The sequence below is a fragment of the Spermophilus citellus genome (assembly GCF_964194105.1).
Source record: "Spermophilus citellus genome assembly, chromosome: 15".
NCBI classification, from domain to species: domain Eukaryota; kingdom Metazoa; phylum Chordata; class Mammalia; order Rodentia; family Sciuridae; genus Spermophilus; species Spermophilus citellus.
In genome coordinates, this window is record NC_138195.1 from 65,486,311 (window position 1) to 65,505,510 (window position 19,200).

The 19,200-nt window shown below is 44.5% G+C and overlaps 1 protein-coding gene and 1 long non-coding RNA gene across 53 annotated transcripts in view; one reads left to right on the top strand and one right to left on the bottom strand.

Annotated features, from left to right (window-relative positions):
• Positions 1-19,200, bottom strand: part of SORBS1 (sorbin and SH3 domain containing 1) — a 234,952-nt gene that overhangs the window by 94,684 nt on the left and 121,068 nt on the right. For 18 of the 50 annotated variants that reach the window (XM_081267215.1, XM_081267200.1, XM_081267221.1 and 15 more), the window contains exons 4-8: positions 17,925-17,990; positions 14,757-14,852; positions 12,309-12,437; positions 2,818-2,844; positions 2,591-2,703 (exon numbers count right to left, since the gene is read on the bottom strand). In XM_081267215.1, the coding sequence (XP_081123341.1) occupies positions 2,591-2,703; positions 2,818-2,844; positions 12,309-12,437; positions 14,757-14,852; positions 17,925-17,990 (431 nt within the window). The remainder of the gene's footprint in view (positions 1-2,590; positions 2,704-2,817; positions 2,845-12,308; positions 12,438-14,756; positions 14,853-17,924; positions 17,991-19,200) is intronic. The other 32 variants (XM_081267223.1, XM_081267204.1, XM_081267212.1 and 29 more) reach the window with 6 other exon arrangements.
• The window catches only part of LOC308633897, a 29,924-nt gene that overhangs the window by 3,580 nt on the left and 7,144 nt on the right, over positions 1-19,200 (top strand). For 2 of the 3 annotated variants that reach the window (XR_014018895.1, XR_014018897.1), the window contains 2 exons: positions 13,880-14,031; positions 15,019-17,888. This is a non-coding gene — a long non-coding RNA (uncharacterized lncRNA). Of the gene's footprint in view, positions 1-13,879; positions 14,032-15,018; positions 17,889-19,200 lie in introns of those variants that run through there. The other variant, XR_014018896.1, reaches the window with a different exon arrangement.

A 19,200-nucleotide genomic window follows, 5' to 3' on the forward strand; every position in this document is an offset into this window, starting at 1 on the left:
TGGGTTTGGGTTCAGATTTACTTTTACTTTGAGATCGAGTGTCTCACATGTGATTTCTTCTCTTCCAAAGATAGAAATTACTTTTTCAATGAGTTTTAACTTAATTCAGCTGTGACCATAAATGGTGCCAAAGCTTCATTACATCAGGCACAAGCCCTCCAGGGTTGTGACCCTGTAGAGGATGCTTCCCCAGAGTGTGGACAATGCACTCAGAGCCAAAGGACTTCCTGTCCTGGAGCTTCTTTTAACCCTAAAGAAGGAGGGTAAGAGACACAGTGACTTTACTCAAAGGAACTACTTTTCATTTTACTGTAAACATTGTAGGAATCACACAGGCAGTTTGCATTCCTGCCCAAGTGGCTACTAATTAAATTCCACTTATTTTTTACAAGGAAGGTCAGTAGAAAAAAAAAATGAGGCTTCTTGAAAACTTTGGTATGTTTATAGTTTTTATAGTTCCCCAAACTGCTGTTCCCCACCTCTACTGGGGACCACCATGATGAGGATGTCACTGAGGGGGACCCTTGCTTCCCTGTTCCTGGATCTGGAGGAGGAGTGCAGCAAATGCAGGTTGGAAGGACACAGGATTCCCATCTGTGGTCTTCTAGGCTCAACTCCACTCTCATGCTGCTGTTGCAGGCCCACAGGGGTGTGAGAATTCTCTTCACTAAATCCAAGCCTGGGAAGTGCCCAGCCTAGCCCACCTTAGCTTTCTTGAATCCAGTGCATACTTATATCTCTGGCAATAGCTATGGAGTTAATAAATTATTCATAAAATAAACATAAAAAGTTATGCATGACCTAAGTGGACAATTTTATACTGAATATGCAGAATAAAGCCTCTATATCGGCCTTTACCATCAGCATTTCCCATGTTCTTTTTAAGAAGTCCTAGTGACCAATAAAAAAATACACTAATTGTGGAGCTCTCATAAATGCTCAGCCTTATGAACTCCTTGAAGGCAATGTTTAACAGCGTGATCTGAATATAACAGAGGTATGTAATAAAGCCATCTTAAATAAATATATTTTAAAGGAATTTCTCTTTATTTCCCATGTTTTTAAAAATGATTGCTTAAGAAGAGGTATTTACAAAGTCAAAATAAATGACTGAGTTACCCTTTGGTCTAAGCACTGATGGAAAATGACGATGTGCTTCCAGATTTGCTCTGAATTATCAGTACTGTCTGCATCCACTCTTATTTTTTGGTACCAGGGATTGAACCCAAAAGTACTTAACCACTGAGCCACATCCCCAGCCCTTTTTTATATATTTTTTCTGAGACAGGGTCTCTCTGAGTTGCTTAGGGCCTCACCAAATTGCTGAGACTGGCTTCAAACCTGTGATCCTCCTGCCTCAGCCTCCCAAACTGCTGGGATTACATGTGTAAGCCACCATGCTCGGCTGTTGATGTATCCATTCTAAAGGGAGCTGAGAATGAAGCATGTCTGCCATAGGCACCATATGTATATACTCAGAAAGTTTTCAGAAATGGGAAAACCAGGGCAAGTCATTTACCAAACAACTGACCTCCCAAGTCCCTGTATCTAATGAGGACTTCAGGAGGCCAGGCACACCTGCAGCTCTTGGGTTCTAACCAGGAACCCTGAATGACATGCTGTACTTGAGAGTCACATTATAACAAGTAACAGAAAGCTTCATGCTGCTGCTCAGTACCTAAGGTAGACAAGTGACCAACAGTAGGCCCAGGCTGACAGAGGTCTGCAGACAAGGAGGAGGACATCACCTCTGATTTGGTTTCATTACAGGGGCTAGGGCAATTTTACATCCTCTGGCAGAAGTCAGAGGATCACCAGAGAAAGGAGAGGGAACTAGCAAGGACCTATGGAAGTTCCAGGCTCCTTCTGAGCTCTGGGGGCATCTTCAGAGGGAAGATGCAGTATCTTTTGAGCAGTGGCACTTCCTTTAAGAGAAAAGACTACTCCATGTATGGAAGTGGCTCCTGTATGTAAAACCGTTCTTCACAGATCACCTGAATAATTACAAGAGTCATCCTTTTCATCAAAATGGCAAAATATCAATAGGAAGGGAAAGAGGAAATACAGGGAAAATCACATAGGTGCAATGACCTAAACAAAATTATCCCAACTCCGAGTTGTACTCTTTGGAGGTTTCCTGTTGTAGGGTAGAGCTTTTGTGTCTGACCACAGCTAGCTGATCTGAATCTGTAAGAACACAGCTGGTGGAATTCTTACAGCCCCAACTCTAGAGAATGAAATAAACACAATAGGTATTCTTTTCTTGACTATTACAAGCACAGACCTTTTTCCTTCTTGTTCAAGGCTGAATGGATTCCATCTTTCAGGATATTTTCACATACATATCAAACTTAGAAAATATCAGACCCGTTTCCAATACCCTAGTTCAGAACAACCTCATCCCAATACCTCTGCTCCTCTTGGCCCCAATTCTCCTACCTCTAGTCTTTGCAGAGCTTTTCTAGATTTGGCTAAAGACCTTGAACCCTATTCCATGGTCCAGCTGAACAAGCAGAAAGTCATACACACGAGGCTACAAGACTGGAGAACCACTGGCTAGCTCCCGCCCTTCCCGAGGGCATGTGCCTACCTGGGGCTTGTCGGCAGGAAGGCTGGGGTGCACACTTCTGTAGCCCTTGGCAGCAAGTGAAGAGGGCAGGGCGTTCCCGTTGGCATCGGCATTGGAAGAGAGCCTCCACTCATCTGAGAGATGGGGGGGGGGAACAAACTGTCACTCAGGGAACACACCCAGTTCCCCTCTAGTTCAGGGGTCCCTGGTGGAAGGCAGAGACAATAGGGGTACAAGAGAAAGCATACCTGCTGAAGAATTCTCTGGCTCCAGACCTATGTGTGGGGCAGAAAGGATGAAAGCAAGAAGAAAAGGGGAAAAACAGAAATGGTTACATTTGCGGGAAACAAGCATGAGCTACATAGAAGGGCGAAAATCCAGCACCCCATTGTCCGACACAAAGTGCCCTCAGTCACGATGGCCTAATTACCATAGGAACCCACTCTAAACCATGATGTGCTCACAGGCGCTGACCTTTGAAAACACAAGGCTCACATTCACAGGAATGAAGAAACAATTGTTCCTTGACATTCTTATTTTACAGACAGAAAGGCAACAGAACTCTCTACTGTCCAGTTACTAATTCTCGCTCCCCTTCCTCAGGCCTGCTGTGGGCACAGAATGACCACTCCTCACTAGAAGATTGGGCTGACTGACAGGCTCTGCCCAGGAAATGGCCAGGCTCATTTTCCAGGGGTGGTATTGCTGGGTAGAACATGATTTACGCCCAGAGGTAGCTGCTGTGAGAGAACCTTTTCTCTGTCCCTGCCTGCTTTTCTTTGGATTAAATAAGCCACATTAACATTTAAAACCCAATCACCTTTCCTGAGTGTTCATCCTGCTATAAGGTTGTAGCCCTTCAGCCTTCCCAGCCACTGCCTGATGCATTTCAGAATCCATAAACCTCTCTCTGGTTGAGCCACCCACTCCACAAGGCAATAGTTTGCAGTAACTATATGTTCAGCTGGGATATGGGCTGGACCCCATATCCTGGCTCTGCCACCTATGGGTTCTGTGACTCTGAGCAAGTTGTGAGACTCAATTTGCCCCTCCAAATAATGGGGATAATGATATGCCCACTTCAATAATCAAATAAAGCACATGAAATGCTTAGCACAGCACATGGTGAAACTCAGTGAATGTTTGCTATTTATCATCACCTTCTGCATCACTTCTTGTCTTCAGATACTCTATCTTCCAGCTAGCCCAGGGCTCTATAAACCCTTTCTCTAAAGGGCCAGATAATAAACTTTTTAGGTTTTGTGGGTCATATAGTCTCAGTCACAGCCACAGTTTGAGCATCTCTGATTTAAAAATCTGAAATGTTCCAAAATCTGAAACTTCTTGAGTGCCAATGTGATGCCACAAGTGGAAAATTCATATGATGGGATGCAGTCAAAACACAGGAGCACTAAAAAATAGTGTATAAAATCCCCCTCAGGCTGTATGTATATGGCATATTGGAAACACACATGAATTTCATGTTTAGACTTGGGTCCTGTCTCATCCCTAAGATAGCTCATTATTCATAGGCAAATACTCCAGAATGTGAAATTCGAAATACTTCTGGTCCCAAGCATTTCATATAAAGGACTCGATCTGTACCTGACTCTGCTATCAAAGCACAGCACAAGGAGAACCACAGACACCCATGAATGAACGAGCATGGCTGTGACCCAATACACCACTGTTTATGGACAATAAAATTTGAATTTCATGCAATTATCAATGTGGTATACAATATCATTCTTCTTTTGAATTTTCTTTCAACCGTTTAAAAATACAAACACCATTCTTAACTCATAGGCTACAAAAACATGTGTGGGCTGGATTTTATTCATGGTCACAGTTTGCCCACCCCTAATCGAGCCAATCCTTTAACTTTCCTCTTCTCCCTGGCTGCATCTTTATGTGTCCCTATGTAGAGATAAAGAGGGGACTAATACTGTAGCTCTCGCAGCCCAAGCTTCCATTTCCACGTGGGTCCCTTAGTGACCAGAGATGGACTTTCCAGATATGAAGTGGAGAGATACAAACATTTACTGAATACCTTTTAAGTGCCAGACACTGTGATATTTTTTACACTTATTTACTATTTAATTTAGTGTCAATGCCAACTCTGGAAGGTAGATAATCACCTTACTTTGTAGATGAGATAACAAAGACTAGACAAATGATTTGCCCAAAGCTTCACAGTCTCACATAGGAAGGGACAAAGCAGTCAGCACAGGTCTCCAGAATTCAAGTGCAATATCCTGCCCCCACCCACAGACACCAACCTCACCATGAGACACAAAGAGGCAGCTACATTCCAGGATCTCTGGATCCTTAGCAACCCTATGAGGAGCACCTGAAGTAAGGATTATGTTTTATATATGAGGAAGTAAGGAGTATGTTTTATATATGGTGTCAGAGCAAGACAAGGCAAGGGTAAAGGTTTTAAGTGATTTGTATCCATTAACAGCAGAGATCTACCTGCATCAGAAGCAGGGGTAAGATTTGTTAAAATACAGATTACCAGGACCCATTTCCAGCCTTTCTGATTTCAATGGGTGAGAGAGGTAAGACCCAAGAATTTGCATTTTTAACAAATTCCCAGGGATGATGAGACTGGTGGTCCACAGCCTACAAAAACCAATGACACAAGGTTCACTCAAAACTATCCTGAAATCTACCTTTTTCCTCTCTGCCCTGAAAATGACTTGGTTTTGTATACTCTTTATATGTACATTTTATTGTTTGTTTGGTACTAGGGATTAAACCCAGGGACATTCTACTTCTGAGCAACATTCGCAATCCTTTTTATTTTTAGACAGGGCCTTACTAAGTTGCTGAGGCAGGCCTTGAACTTGCAATCCTTCTACCTCAGCCTCCTGAATAGCTGAGATTGTAGGTGTGTGCCACCATGCCGGGCTTAATTATATTTCACAAATTGCCTGTTACATTTCTGCCACTCCCTGTGGATTCATAGCTATTTGTCTTCTCTGCCGCAACCACAAAGTCAGGAAATTTACAGGACTTGTGTTTTGCTCACATTACTATAACATACTGGCTTCTGTGACTGGGATAAATTTGTTAACTACACCAAATTTCACTTTCCTCATGTACAAAACATAATCCTTAATTCAGGTGCTCCTCATAGGGTTGCTAAGGATCCAGAGATCAGATATGTGAATGTGAAGGGTTCACATTTAACATTTACTGGTGCCACCAACTAGGTGGTTGGCCCAAAGAAATTCTTCTATTCGGCAGGCCCTCCAACATAGGTGACACACTGTGACAATGGTCCTCTATCCTTCCTCACTTTATCATTTTTACCATCCCAACTTCTTTCTAAATTGTTTTTTCTTTATTTCTTTCTTTTCCTCTGCTGGGGATGGAACCCAGAGTCCTGAGGATGTTAAACAAGTACTCTGCCACTGAGCTACATCCCCAGGCCTAAATTACTATATCCTTATCTACTTTTGTCAGGTCATTTTTTTTAATACATTAAGTTTATGTATAGCTAAGTATCAACAGGTTCTGGTTGAGGGGCTACTCAATGAAGGATGTAAATTTTGTATATGGGTTTGGGAATATAATATTTCACCTACTTTTTGGTTCCCAATTGGGTTGGTTCTATTCAAGTGACACTCGCAAACAGATTTGTCATGGAAAGTTAAAGTATGATTGTCCATCCAAACCTCTAGGTATCACAAAAGCCCTGTTTTATTCCTGTATATCCTTGCAGCAGATGACGAGCCTCATCTGTGAAATAGAAACAGACTCTCTTTTGAGTCATGAAGACTAAATGAAAGTATAGGGCATGAAGCATGTGCTTTATAAAATTAGAATCCAAAGTATAAGGGGAAGAAAATCTACATAGAGTTACTGATCTCTGCCATTTGATAAATAGCTTCATGAACATAATATCTTTGGGGATCCTATCCTTTTTTCCTTCTCATTCCAAATCTTTGAAACTGCTCTTTTTTACCCTGGCCTCAAATAGCAGTTCCCAGGACTTCTTAGGCGATTCTCTCTCCCTTGTTGAAGGAGAGGAGCATTTGTGATGTTTCATTCTCCCTCACCTGTTACCTCATCTTGCAGAAAGCAGCCCAGGGCCAATTGTGCCTGAGTGCAGCAGGATGAAATTTTCCATACATAATCATCAATTATTAACTCCTCATTAAAGAAAGTGTCAAAATGCTGTTTTCAATAAATGTTACCTCAGAGCTCCCCAGGTAGTACAGAGGCTTCGGAGTTAGGTCCTAGATAAGATTTGAAACATAATTTATTTTGCTTTATCTTTTCTTCCACTGGTCTTTATTTACAGTCTTTTCTGTTCTGTGGCTATGAGCCTCCTGATATTTTCTTTTATCTTATTCTGTGCTAATTTCATTTTGACGAGTGTGTGTGTGTATATGTGTGTGTGTGTGTGTGTGTGTGTGTGTGTGTGTGTGTGTGTATGCCCACGTGTAATTTTTTTTTTTGGATTATTAGTTCTTGGAATCCTAGAATAATTTTAATGAGACCGTTTGGATGTGTTCTGGCCGAATACTCAAGAGGTAGATGACAGGTGTTAAATATGGGTCTAAGGATGTTCCTTGCCTTATTTTCTTTTATTCATGATATACAATAGAGAATTTAATTTACCCCAAAAAGAGGTTCGGGCTTTGCCCTCTACTTCTGAGAGGTCATCTCACACTAAGCCTCTGGAATCTCACAACTGAGGAACATCTTTGTTTATCTGAGGGCTTTGAGCCACAACAGTAATGTGATTTGGGGCGGGGCCTTAGAGTCAACAGCAGCTCTACCTTCTAATGAGGTGGGGACTGAAATCTACCAGGGGGGCAGTAGAGTATGCCAGTGTGAACTCTGGACACAAAGGCCTGGGTGAACTTTCTGATTGGCAATATCCCACAGTATACTGTCATACATTGATGCTGGGACATAACCTGTAACTGCCCCACACTCTACACTATACATTTCTCTTGACTGATTTTAATCTCTGCCCTATCCCTGTAACAAACTGTAACTGTGAGTATAATAGTTGCAGTGAGTTACCTGAGTCCTTCTAGCATCTTCACTGAACCTGATGGTCATTTGGGGAATCCTTTGAATTTGCAGTTGAGTGTCAGAAGTGAGGGTGCTCTCTCATGGAAACTTTCCCCTCCAATTCTGTTGGCTTAATTCTCACACTTTTACTCATAAAAACCCACTCTGGTTTAATGGGGGTGGGGTTATCTTTAACTACTTCAATGTCCATTTTCTTATGATATTTTTCTACTACTGCCTATCTGGAGAGCAAATGTGAGCATCAAATCAGTGGAAACGAGTTGATTGTTAGGTCCCAAAATCTTCATGTCCAAAACTAATTTTGTAGTGAAGAATCAGGCAGTAGGATTGGGGCCAACTGACATAGAATTTACAAATGCTAAGAGCTGAACTGGACCTTAGCATTTGAGTCAGAACTGACCTATCAAGCCAAAAGATCTTCAAGCTACACTAGACAGGAGCCTGGCATTGCACCTAACACCACCTCAAGCTCCCTACTTCCCTTGAACAAAAACCCTACAACCTGTGACATGGGTGGAGTCACTCTGATAGGCCCAATGCACAGATCTGTCCAGGCAATAAGTTCAGGAAGCAAGGATAAGGTAATGAAGCTTCTTCCTGGGGCATAGAGTCAGTACTAGAATTATAGCCATTCTTTTGAGATGGTTCTGATCCAAAAACCAATGTCCATGATCAGAGATGAGGAAACTGGCCAGGAAGCCTTGGTCAGGGACCTGGAATCCAACTACCACTCAAAAACAAGAATCTAAAGAGTGGGCTTAAACTGAGCATCTACGAGGGCTCTACCTGTCCTGACTCCACCTCAGAGGATACCTCCATGCTGGGAAGCAAAGGATATCTCCATGCTTGGAAGAAGATGACTCCCAAATGCATACCTTGTACTCCCAAATTTCCATATTCCCATTAGAAATGTTCTCTTAGAAGCCCTTTCCTTGCCAGGAAATTCAACATGTCTAAAAACGAATTTCAACATTCCTTTCAACTCCTTCACAAATCCCCCATTTCCATGAGAGCCACACCTGCCCTAGAAAACCAAGGAAGACACCCCCTAGCTAGCACCAAGTCCTCCTTGAACCCATCTCTCCATGAACCCTGTTTTTATTATCCTCCTGAGTACATTTTTACCCTGCTCTTCATCCCTGCTGCCAACACCTGGCCCAAGCCCTCATAGCCTCAAAATGAAATTATTTCAATTCCTCAACAGTCTCCTGACCTATGGTAACTAGAATGGTTATCATTAAAGAACAATTTGCCATGGGCTGGGCACTGTGCTGAATGCTTGATATGAAACAGCTCATTGAATCCCAACAACTCTATTATGATCATCCTCACTTCAGAGATGAGAAAACCAAAGCCCTCTAAGGTTGACTGATTGGCTCATATCACAAAGATAGTAAGCAGCAGAGTTGAGCTTGACCAAGGGATCCATGTTCCAGGGCTATACCACCTCTCTCAGGATGAGGGAGTTGGAGCAAGAACTGAAAATAGGCTGTACCTCTAAAATGTGGCTCCTGGGGGGACACGTCAAGACTGGAGCTTGTAGCCCAAGCAAATAATCAGCAACTTAGAGACCTTGGGATGTAAGAAGGTGGTAAATCCTGGGAGCAAAGCAAACAGGAGGCAGACAGAGCAGCTGGGGGACATATACTGGCCTTGGTGATAAGGGAGGGAGCTGGATGCCATCTGACATCAGGTATCCAAAGGCATTGGGAGTAGGAAGCAGGCCCAATCCTTGGCAAGAGCCACTCACTGCCTCACACTTGGTCTCCCAGTCCAGGCTGGACATGGCTGTCTGCAAATACTGATTAAGTGTTTTCATGAGGCCAGTCAAGACCCAGGGGCTCCCAGGCTCCAAGACAGACTGGTGTGAGCTGGCAAGTTGTCACACTGAGGTTCAAAAGGAGGGAGTAGGCAGGAATGAGAAGAGGGCACAGGGAGCCATGAGGACACAGCCAAAATCCAGAGCCTGCAGGATGCCAGCCCCTGCACAGTATGGTATGAGGACGAGATCCCCATTCTTAAATGCCCATCTCTATGGTCGTATCCTCTTTTAACCTCACTCCCCAGCGTCTGCACATTCCAGCCTGCTTTGTACTTTTAATAAGGATGTGTGGGTTTTTTGTTTCCTCTACTCAAACCCAGCTTGTTCCTTTCAATACAAACTGCCTAAGAGTACAATCTTAAATTTATACCCAGTCAATAGGATTCTATTTGTGCTGGGTTAATTTCCGAATTCTCCAAGGTCATGGTGTATTTTAGAACTAGAAAGGCTTGGAAAGCATCTTGCCCAAGTTCCTCATACTTTATATGGGCTTCAAAATCACTGTGAATTACCCACAGCCAGAAAGCAGGGTAGCTGGCCACAAGCCCCACCTGACGCTTCTGTTGAAATAAACTGCCTTTTATCCTTGCTAAGCACCCAGAATTACTCTTTCCTTTTTTTCTCTCTTCTCTCTTCTTTCTATTTCTAATCACAATTCCCATGATGTGCTTAGGATCTGGCACACACATGATGCTGAATGAACATATGCTCAGTTGGATTCAGTGATCTCAACTTATCAGGCGAAAAATACTAAGATGAATTTGCTGTAAGGTGCACATGACTTATAGCTCTCTCTCTCTCTCAATTCTTCCAAGTAGCATTTTAAAATAATTTGGTAAAGATTTGGTGGAATCTTTTTTCACCAAAATTAGCTGGTATAAATTCATAAGTTTCAGAATGTTCTAGGACAAGAAAGCACTTCCTAAACCCCTACAGTCCACACACAGTTCGGTAGCACAAGCCTGCACTTGGTGGAGAGGAACGAGTGTGCTTTACATTGGTGCCACACTGCAACCACTAGAGGGAGCTCAAGGCTCCCTCTCCTCCACCACCTCCACTCAAGGGCTGAGGATGGGCCAGGTTAAGGATCATCCTGCAGGACCTGGGGCTGCAGGGATGGCTTTTCTTTTGGGATCCTTTGGTACTCTCTTACCCACATGCCCTCCAGCTTGGAAGCTGCATCTTCCTATTCAGGCCCAGAGACGATGATTTGAACCTTAAAAGAAATATTTTTACCTCTTCTTCTTGCCCCTATATTTCCTAGAGAAGAGAGTAGCAAACTGCAATGGGTCAGGAATTAGATGTCAGCACCGGACCAAAAAGCCACTATCACTTTTTAGTGCCCTTCCCTGGGCCTATAGAGAAAGAATCCCTCCACAGGTACCAACATTACTATTAAGGGGCTTGTGCTCCAACCCTGGCCTGGCCTATCTTCAAGTATCTGCCTCAGCACCTGTTATAGGTGGCTAGAACAGGAAGAAAGTCAGTTTTCAGGACACTGGGCACTAACCATTTCCATCCTGCATAATTCCACCTTATCACAACACGTGCGTCCTATTGTATCAAAAGGGCTCGCATCTCCTACTTCCTTTCCTCTCTGGTTCCAGAGGAGTGGTGGTCAGTTCCTCATTTCAATTTCTCCTTATGTCATTCAAGAAAAAAGAAAACTTCCATCCCCTAGCAGCAGCTCTCAAATGTAGGTCCCTAGGTCAGCAGCATCAGCTGACCTAAGAACTTGCCACTTCACAGGGATAAGCAAGAATCTAAAACTCTGAAGTGGGGCCCAACAACCTGTGCTTTAACCCCAGATAATTCTGATAGACAGCATGAGAACCACAGCCCTACAGAGTAGAGAGGGGCTGCCCCACCCCAAACTTACTGCCCATGGAATCACAAAGTCAGCATTTGCTGATCCCAGAATACTTGGGCTGTGAAAAGCCCTGATCGGAGGCACCCAATTAGTCCTAATCTAATAACAGCAGCTAACAACTAACGGTTTATTCCATGCCATCAGGCTGGTGTAAGCACTTCACATCCTTCTTGTCCATCCTTTCTGTGTGGCAGGTATAATAATCCACCACATGCCACAGACAAGATCATTAGGGATGAAAGAGAAAGAGTAACTTGGCCAAGGTGCACAGCCACCAGGTGGCAGAGGTAGGATGTGAACGCAGATCAGCAGGATTACAAAGTCCCAGGTCTAAACCTCAACACCACGAAACAGACACTCAGGTTTCCCACGTTGTAAATCAAGGTGGGCAGGGGACTTCACACAGGCTTCTTGGGTCTCCCTTGGCTCCTAGTCTGCACTAGTCTTTGAATTGCTCTCCTGATCCTGCTCCCTTGGCTGCCCGGGCCCACTCTAGGCCTGAGCCCTGTTGCCTCTGCTTTCCAGGGAGTGAGGTCATTCAGCCACCTATACTTCCCAGTCTCCCCTGGCTCCTTCTACGGCCCAGCCATTCCCAATCAGGTCACAGCCAACTTTTCAGAAGCGGGGATGAGCTCAGAGAGGCCTAACCTATGGCCTGTCTTAGCATGTGCTCCCCAAGCCCTAAGCCACCTCTGTCCACGTGATTGCAATCTACAGAGCACTGGTCCATGTAACAGGACAATTTATTCAGTCAAAGCTATGATAAAGTGGAGATTACTGTTGTGATTTCACACAAAACACACAACTACCTGTCAGTCCAGGGGTTGGACCAACAGCCATCACAGAAGGGACAAGGAATTGACTGTCCCAGGAACCACTGAAAAACTCAGGAGGTGGTTGATGGATTCACACTCCCTGAGAAAAATCAGGATGACCTCTTGCCCTTCCCATGGGGCTCTGCACATCTGACCCCAGTCTTATAGGGAGCGCACCTGGCTTACTTTCATGTTGTGGGGTTTCCTGAGGGCTCACAGGACTACTGCTTGGGATTTCCCTGTAGGATGATGAGGCTCGGAGAGTCACTGCTCCCTTTCCAGTGCAGATTTTTGTAGGATCCATGTCTGAAAAGAAAATAGCCAAAAGTGAACATTAAATCCAAGACTCCTGGAGAATTAAAATAACAGTCAGTTAGCAAATTGTTACAACCAGGGAATGAGATGAACCTGGTTAAAGCTATGCAAAGTCTCAAACATTTGTGGCTAATGAAATTAATCTGAAGGTGGTAGAGAGGGATAAATCACATTCTCAGGGGGTTATGGCTCATCATGAGATTAGGGGGAAATGGAGGCAGTCAGCTCTGAGTAAGAGTATGAGTTACCATATCAGCTCAAAACATTTTGAAATGAAAGCAGGTTTATTCCTTTTATTAAATGAAGTTTAGGATGGTGAGTGGATTTCTAGCCAATTAGTAAGGCACAGTTCAAAAAAGCATTTATGAAAGATCTCTCAAGCTTCCAGAGCACCCTTCTTACAAAAGAGCAAGCTGGCAACATAGAGAAGTTCGAGAGATGTTTTCAGGAGAATCACTGCTCTCTGAAGTTCTCCAACAGGAAAAAAAAAAAAAAGGAAGAACAAGTCTCTTCAAATCTCTAAGTCAAGACCCTGAAATGAGTCTGGAGGACACACTGCTCATGGGTGGGGACCTCTATTCCAAACACAAAGAAGAACACTCACAGTAAAGGAGATGACTGGAGACTCAGCCCCCCAGTGGACAGTATCCTCAGAACCTCTGCTGAGTCTTCACAGGGTCTTCAACCTCCCCTCACAGTTTCATGAGGGCCTAATAACAGACCCAGGACACTTTGTTTCTTTGAGAAGGATTTCAAAATACAGTAGTCACCCTAACCCAAGGGAGCAAGACCCTCAGTGACCATCTGAAACCACAGATAGCACTGACCCCTAGATATGCTGTTTATACACACACACACACACACACACACACACACACACACACTCATGGCTATGATAAAGCCCCATAGATTAAACTCAGGAAGAGATTAACAATAACTAATAATGAAATGGAGCAATTGTAAACTTATAATTTAATAAAACTTATTTAAAAGTTGTGAATTGTTTATCTCTGGAATTTTCCATTTAATACCATTAGACCATGGTTGATCACAGGTGACTGAAACCACAGAAAGTGAAACTGCAGTTCAGGGGGACCACTGTAAGCTTCAAAAGATCTGGATGCCTATCCTCCAGGAAAATCAGTAATGAGGAGACAGGAAACGGGTGCAGACCATGCAATTCTAGAAGGCACATGTGCCAAATGTTTCTTTTTGTGCAGCTGAGCTAAGCTAAACTCCATGCTTATTTTTTTTTTTCCTCCAAATTGCTCACAGCCTCTATCACTGACCTAAAATCGCCGCGCTTAGGATTATAGGCTAAAGCTCAGGGTGTGCATTTGCACAGGAAGTGGGCTCACTGTCCGACTCATCCTCATTCCTATGCAAGGATAGAGAAGCAATTCTTCTTTTCTCCTTGCTTTCCATTCCAACAGCCCTTTCCTAACAACTCAGAATGGTCATCGGTGCTATAGAAGACGACAGATCTGCCCTCTGTGTCCACTGAAAGCAAAGCACAGAAGCCACAATGCATGGCGGAGCAGGAGGTGGCCTTGGAGAGGCTCTGATCGTTCTACCTGTCAAGAGGGTAAGTGACTGATGTCACAAAACTATTAGGAAAAAATGTTTATGGTCATTTCAAAAAACCGAGGGGCAAACTGGCAAATCCAGCCAGAACTGCCCAACTTCTGGAAGTGCTACAGGATAAGATGCAGCCTCGGCCTCACTTGTCCCACTTGGTACAGAAGGAAGCTGTGAGTCAGAGCTGACATCTGAACTGACATTTTAACTGTGCCTTGCCTCCTCCCCACCCAACAGGCAGGAAATAACTGCAGGTAAAGCTAGGGAGGGGCAGGGTACTCTGGAAAACAGCCCAGAGCATCACCAAAGCAAGTTAAGGTTTGGCATCTACAGCAGCTGCTTCCAAGTCAGTCCAAGTCAGAGGCTCCCTGTGTGAGGCCAGGTTAATTCTCCGGGAAAGTAGATTTTTTACTGAAGCACAGGAAGTTGTAAACCTCTAGGGAGAGCTAACAAGTCCACGCAAACCAAATGCCCTGTCCCCCAACTAACCCTTCTCCTAATGGAGGGAAGGCAAGGCCATTGTTTGCAATTTTCCTTCTTGTTGTCTCCCAGAAACACACACACACACACACACACACACACACACACACGAAGAAAGGAAACAAACAGGAAGAGAGGGAGAATGCCTCATGAACATGCAAGGATTAAGCCTCAAAGTATGTGTTAGAAGAAGAAAGGAGCCATGCGTGATCTAACAATTAGAAAGAAAGGAACCAACCCAAGACGAGATACCTGGAGGGAGCACTAGGCCTGAAGCATTTTTCACTGTCTTCACAGGAATTATTTTAACAGCAGAAATAGAGCGTGTGCGTAAAGGGTCGGCAGTTGCTGAAAACACAAAAGGGTAAATGGTGCATCCAGAAGGAACATTTGGGAAACACTCAGGCAGTTGAGGAACTGAGCAGGGACAATAGGAGGAAGTCGCCTACACAAGAAGAACAATACAAAGAGCAGTAGATGCAGTAATCAAAAATAACCTGCTTTCTCTCTCTAGAGTTCCGGGCCAAGTCACAGAAGCCTGCCTCCAACCATCACCCAAATACAGTTGGTCAGTGTTTACCAGTGCCTCCTGCCACACCGGGAGCTTGCCAAGGCTCTGGACAAAGAGTTGTACAGAGACACAGATGGCCTGGCAAATGGAGGAAGGGGAGTGCAATCAGGGTCCAGCGGCCCCTTGAGAGATTGCCGGGTGGTCTGCTCTGTAGCAAGGGCTCTGGGGAGAGGGCTGTGGACCAAAGGCTCCAGATAAGTCGAGCAAAGAAAGGAATAAGTTTGTGAGTTGCCTGGTCACTTCAATCACCATAACTGCTTCCCCAAATCATAACTTGTGGGGTCCTGGGCTCACTCTAACAATCATTACCCTCTGGCCCCAAGCAAATCGGAACCCCCATCTGTTTGGAAACAGATGGTCTTGCTTAAACCTACCCTTCACTGGGAAAGAGTTGCCAAATATCCAAGTGCATGCTGAAGACTAGGCAGACTCAGGCACAACCCAAGGTCCCAATGCCCAGCTGAGCTAAAGTAGAGTAGGATCACAGTCTGGGATGCAAGGAGGGCTGTGGTCCTCGAGGCCAGTGTACTTTCACTTATCTAACTGCAGTGTCTCTGGGCTCCCTGCCTGCCCAGACTCTGATCTCAATGGTGAGCACATCCCCAAGCCTCTGGCGAGGCTTTATTTATGGCAGCAAATAAAGAAAGGTCAGAGCTCTTGTGCTCTGATGCCAAAGTTGCTCCAACAAATGATGCCCAGAGGTCTCAGGGCCCCAGAGTCACAGGATAACAAAGGGGTAGTACTGCTTGGGTATAAGATTGTCACTGCTGAATCAAACATCATGCTGGTGAAACCAAGAACAGGAGGGGGGGGGGAGGCACCTTGGCAGTGGACAGTGTACCTCCCAACCCATCACCTGACACTTCATATGCCATATGGCCACCAATAACTAAGTAAATAATGACAATTCTGCACACAGTAAGATACAAATGAACTTTCACAGCCATCCTATTGACTATGCCTTATGATCACCTGGGAGATTGGCTGGGTGGGAGATTTGTTACTATTTTCAGAGGAAGAAGCCAACCACTCAGTTCTCAAGTGCAGAGGCTGAGACTGGAGCTCAGCTGTCCTGGTTCCTGGTTCTGTGACCTCCAGAGGCTCCCCTGACAAAACACCTGCCTCTTTGTTTCCAGTTAAAGATGAGTCTTACTAGGAAGAGAGTAGAACCCACTTCCACCTTGTACCCTCCTCCCACCTCCTTAAGTCACTTGTTTAAATGAATTCACAGGGACAGAGAAGAGGGACCCACAGATTTTAAAAAATAATGAGATCCCCACCCCCACCACGCTCCTCACTGGACACTTAACACTCCCTTGCAGCCACTCCACATGTATTGCCCCCAATGTCCCCTAAGTGCAGCTGCACCAAGATTGTTCAAGACCCCAAGAACACAGTAGATACAATCCCACACCAAGAGTGGCCAGGCAGGGAGGCAGGGAGAACAGGACAATAGCAGGACACCTCCTGCCCCTAAGGAGCCTACCTCCAAACCACCTGGGCCCAGAGTCCCCAACTCCTCCTGCTCTCTCTGCCTTCTCTCCCTCGTGGCTTCCCTCTGGGTTCATACCTGGCCTTGTCTCAGAAGGAAATCTTGGCTGCACCAGATGGGAATTACAAAGGCCAAACATGACACACTCTCTGGCATTATTCTTTGGGAGATCTTGCCTTTTGGCTTAAATGGCCCACACCAGGGTTTTTTCCCCCCGCTTCCCCTTTGATTCCATAAAATGTAGCTGAATGAGCAGTCAGAGAATCACTGGAGCCCCGGAAGGGAAGCAGGAATGAATACTACAGGTCATCAAAATCCCTCATTTAGACAGAAGAGAATTCACACTCTTAAAGATAAAAGACCGCCCAAGACATCTCTGTTTGTAAAGGGAGAACTAGTCCCTGAACCGTTTCTCATTACTCCAACTTAAGCTCCCTGTCACCTCATACTGCAAAAATGGTGTCAGGAACCAGATGCAGTAGCACATGCCTGTAATCCCAGAGATTTGGGAGGCTGAGGCAGGAGAATCAGAAGTTTGAGGATAGCCTCAGCAACTTAGTGAGACCCTGTCTCAAAATAAAAAATAAAAAGGGCTGGGGATGGAGCTCAGTGGTTAAGTGCCTCTGGGTTCATTCCCTGATACCAAAGAGGGAGGGGGCGTGCCAGGAATCCACTGCTAGGCTGTTTAGACAGACACATTAAAGAATTCAAGGTAAAAGTCTCTGGGCAAATAGGACCTCAAAGGTCATCTTATCCATTATTCACTTCACATTTAAATCTCTTTTCTAAAAAGAGTTTTTAATGTTTTACTAGTGTGTTATATACAATAGTGGGGTTCATTTAGACATATTGATATGTGCTTATTAAATAATTTGTTCCGATTCAATCCCCAGTACTTCTCCTTTCCCTCCCCTTGCCCATGATTCTCAACTTCAGTATTTAAAAACTAAAAATATGAGGTCTCAGGATATAGCTCAGTGATAGAGGGCTTGCCTATGATCTAGGCTCTTGCCTCCCATGCTGTGCAAGTGTCCCTATTTACCAGCAAAGGTGAAAAGTAAGATTTCAGGGTGATGAATGCCAGATGCATAAGGCATGGCAGATGCCTTGGTCTATATATTTGACCCATTCTTCATAGCATCCTTGTGAACTAGGGACAGTTTTCAATATACCATCTCAGAGCCTTTGACCAGTGAGAATCAAGAACCCATGTTATTATAGGGAACTGGTCCCTAGTTCACCGCCTGATTGGCCAGTGAAGTTACTCCCAGGGAAGTGGAGTGGCCCAACCCACATACCACACACCTTCTAGAAATGCTTTTCAGTACCACCCCAGGCTTCTCTTCAGGAGCCTTACCTTTGTCTTGCCCATTGCTGCCAGGTGCCAAGCCGTTCACAACAGCTTTAGAAGTACCATCACATTCTGAAAGAAAGAAAAAGAACATGAGATTTGTGACCATATCACCCAGCATTTACTGAGTCCCATGTGGTACAAGGTGCTGGGGAAAGAGTCAAGAGACAGCAGAGGGGTCCTGTCCCTAAGTCCCTGATACAGCTCTATCTACCATCACACATCCCATCAGTTTTCTCAGGGTTGAGATAGACCCCCTAGGGCATCCTGGGAGACCTCCAAGAATGTTGTGTGGCCTCAACCAGGCAGGATACAAAATCTATGTAGAGATGGGAAGTATGTTGTGGGTGATATGTGTAAATTCTCTTGCTTCCTTTTCTTTTTCTTTTTGGTTTTTTGCCATGTTGTTTTGTTTTAATTTTTGTTTTTGGTATATTTGGTCCTAAGGATTGAACCCAGGGGTGCTTCAACACTAAGTTACAGCCTTAGCCCTTTTTATTTTGAGGCAGGATCTCACTAAGTTACCCAGGTTGGGGGGCTGGGGTTGTGGCTCAGTGGTAGAGTGCTCGCCTAGCAAGTGTGAGGCACTGGGTTCAATCCTCAGCACCTCATAAAAATAAAATAAAGATATTATGTCCACCTAAAACTAAAATAAATATTTTTTTTAAAAAGGTTGCCCAGGTTGACCTCAAACTTATGATCTTCCTGCCTCAGCCTTCCCTTCAGGCATATGCCACCATGTCCGACTATGGCTTCTTTTCTGACATTTAAAAAAATCTTTTGGGGCTGGGGTTGTGGCTCAGTGGTAGAGCACTTGTCTAGCATGTGTGAGGCACTGGGTTCGATTCTCAGCACCACCTATAAACAAATAAATAAAGTTCCATTAATAACTAATAAAAATATTAAAAAATAAAATTAAATTAAAATAAGAAATTAAAAAATCTGTCTAACTCCTCTAAAATGGAACCTCCTATCTGACAAGGCCTGTCTACCTGCTCAAAGGCCAGCTCAAAGGCACCCTTGTGCATCCACAGTGCACCATGTCAGATAATCAGATGGAATCCTCGGGCTCCCTGACATCTTCCCTCACCCGTTCCGTGTCGAGCTTGTCAAAGTCATGCCATCCTTTCCATAGTTTGCCTTTAGACACTTCCCCTCCTCATCACCCCAGTTCAGGTCCTGTGCTACTGTCCCAGAGATGCCATGACCTCCTGACATCCTTCCTGCCTTCTTTCTGTTCCTTCTCTACTCCAACCCTTATCTGCATCCGGAGAGCACTTTC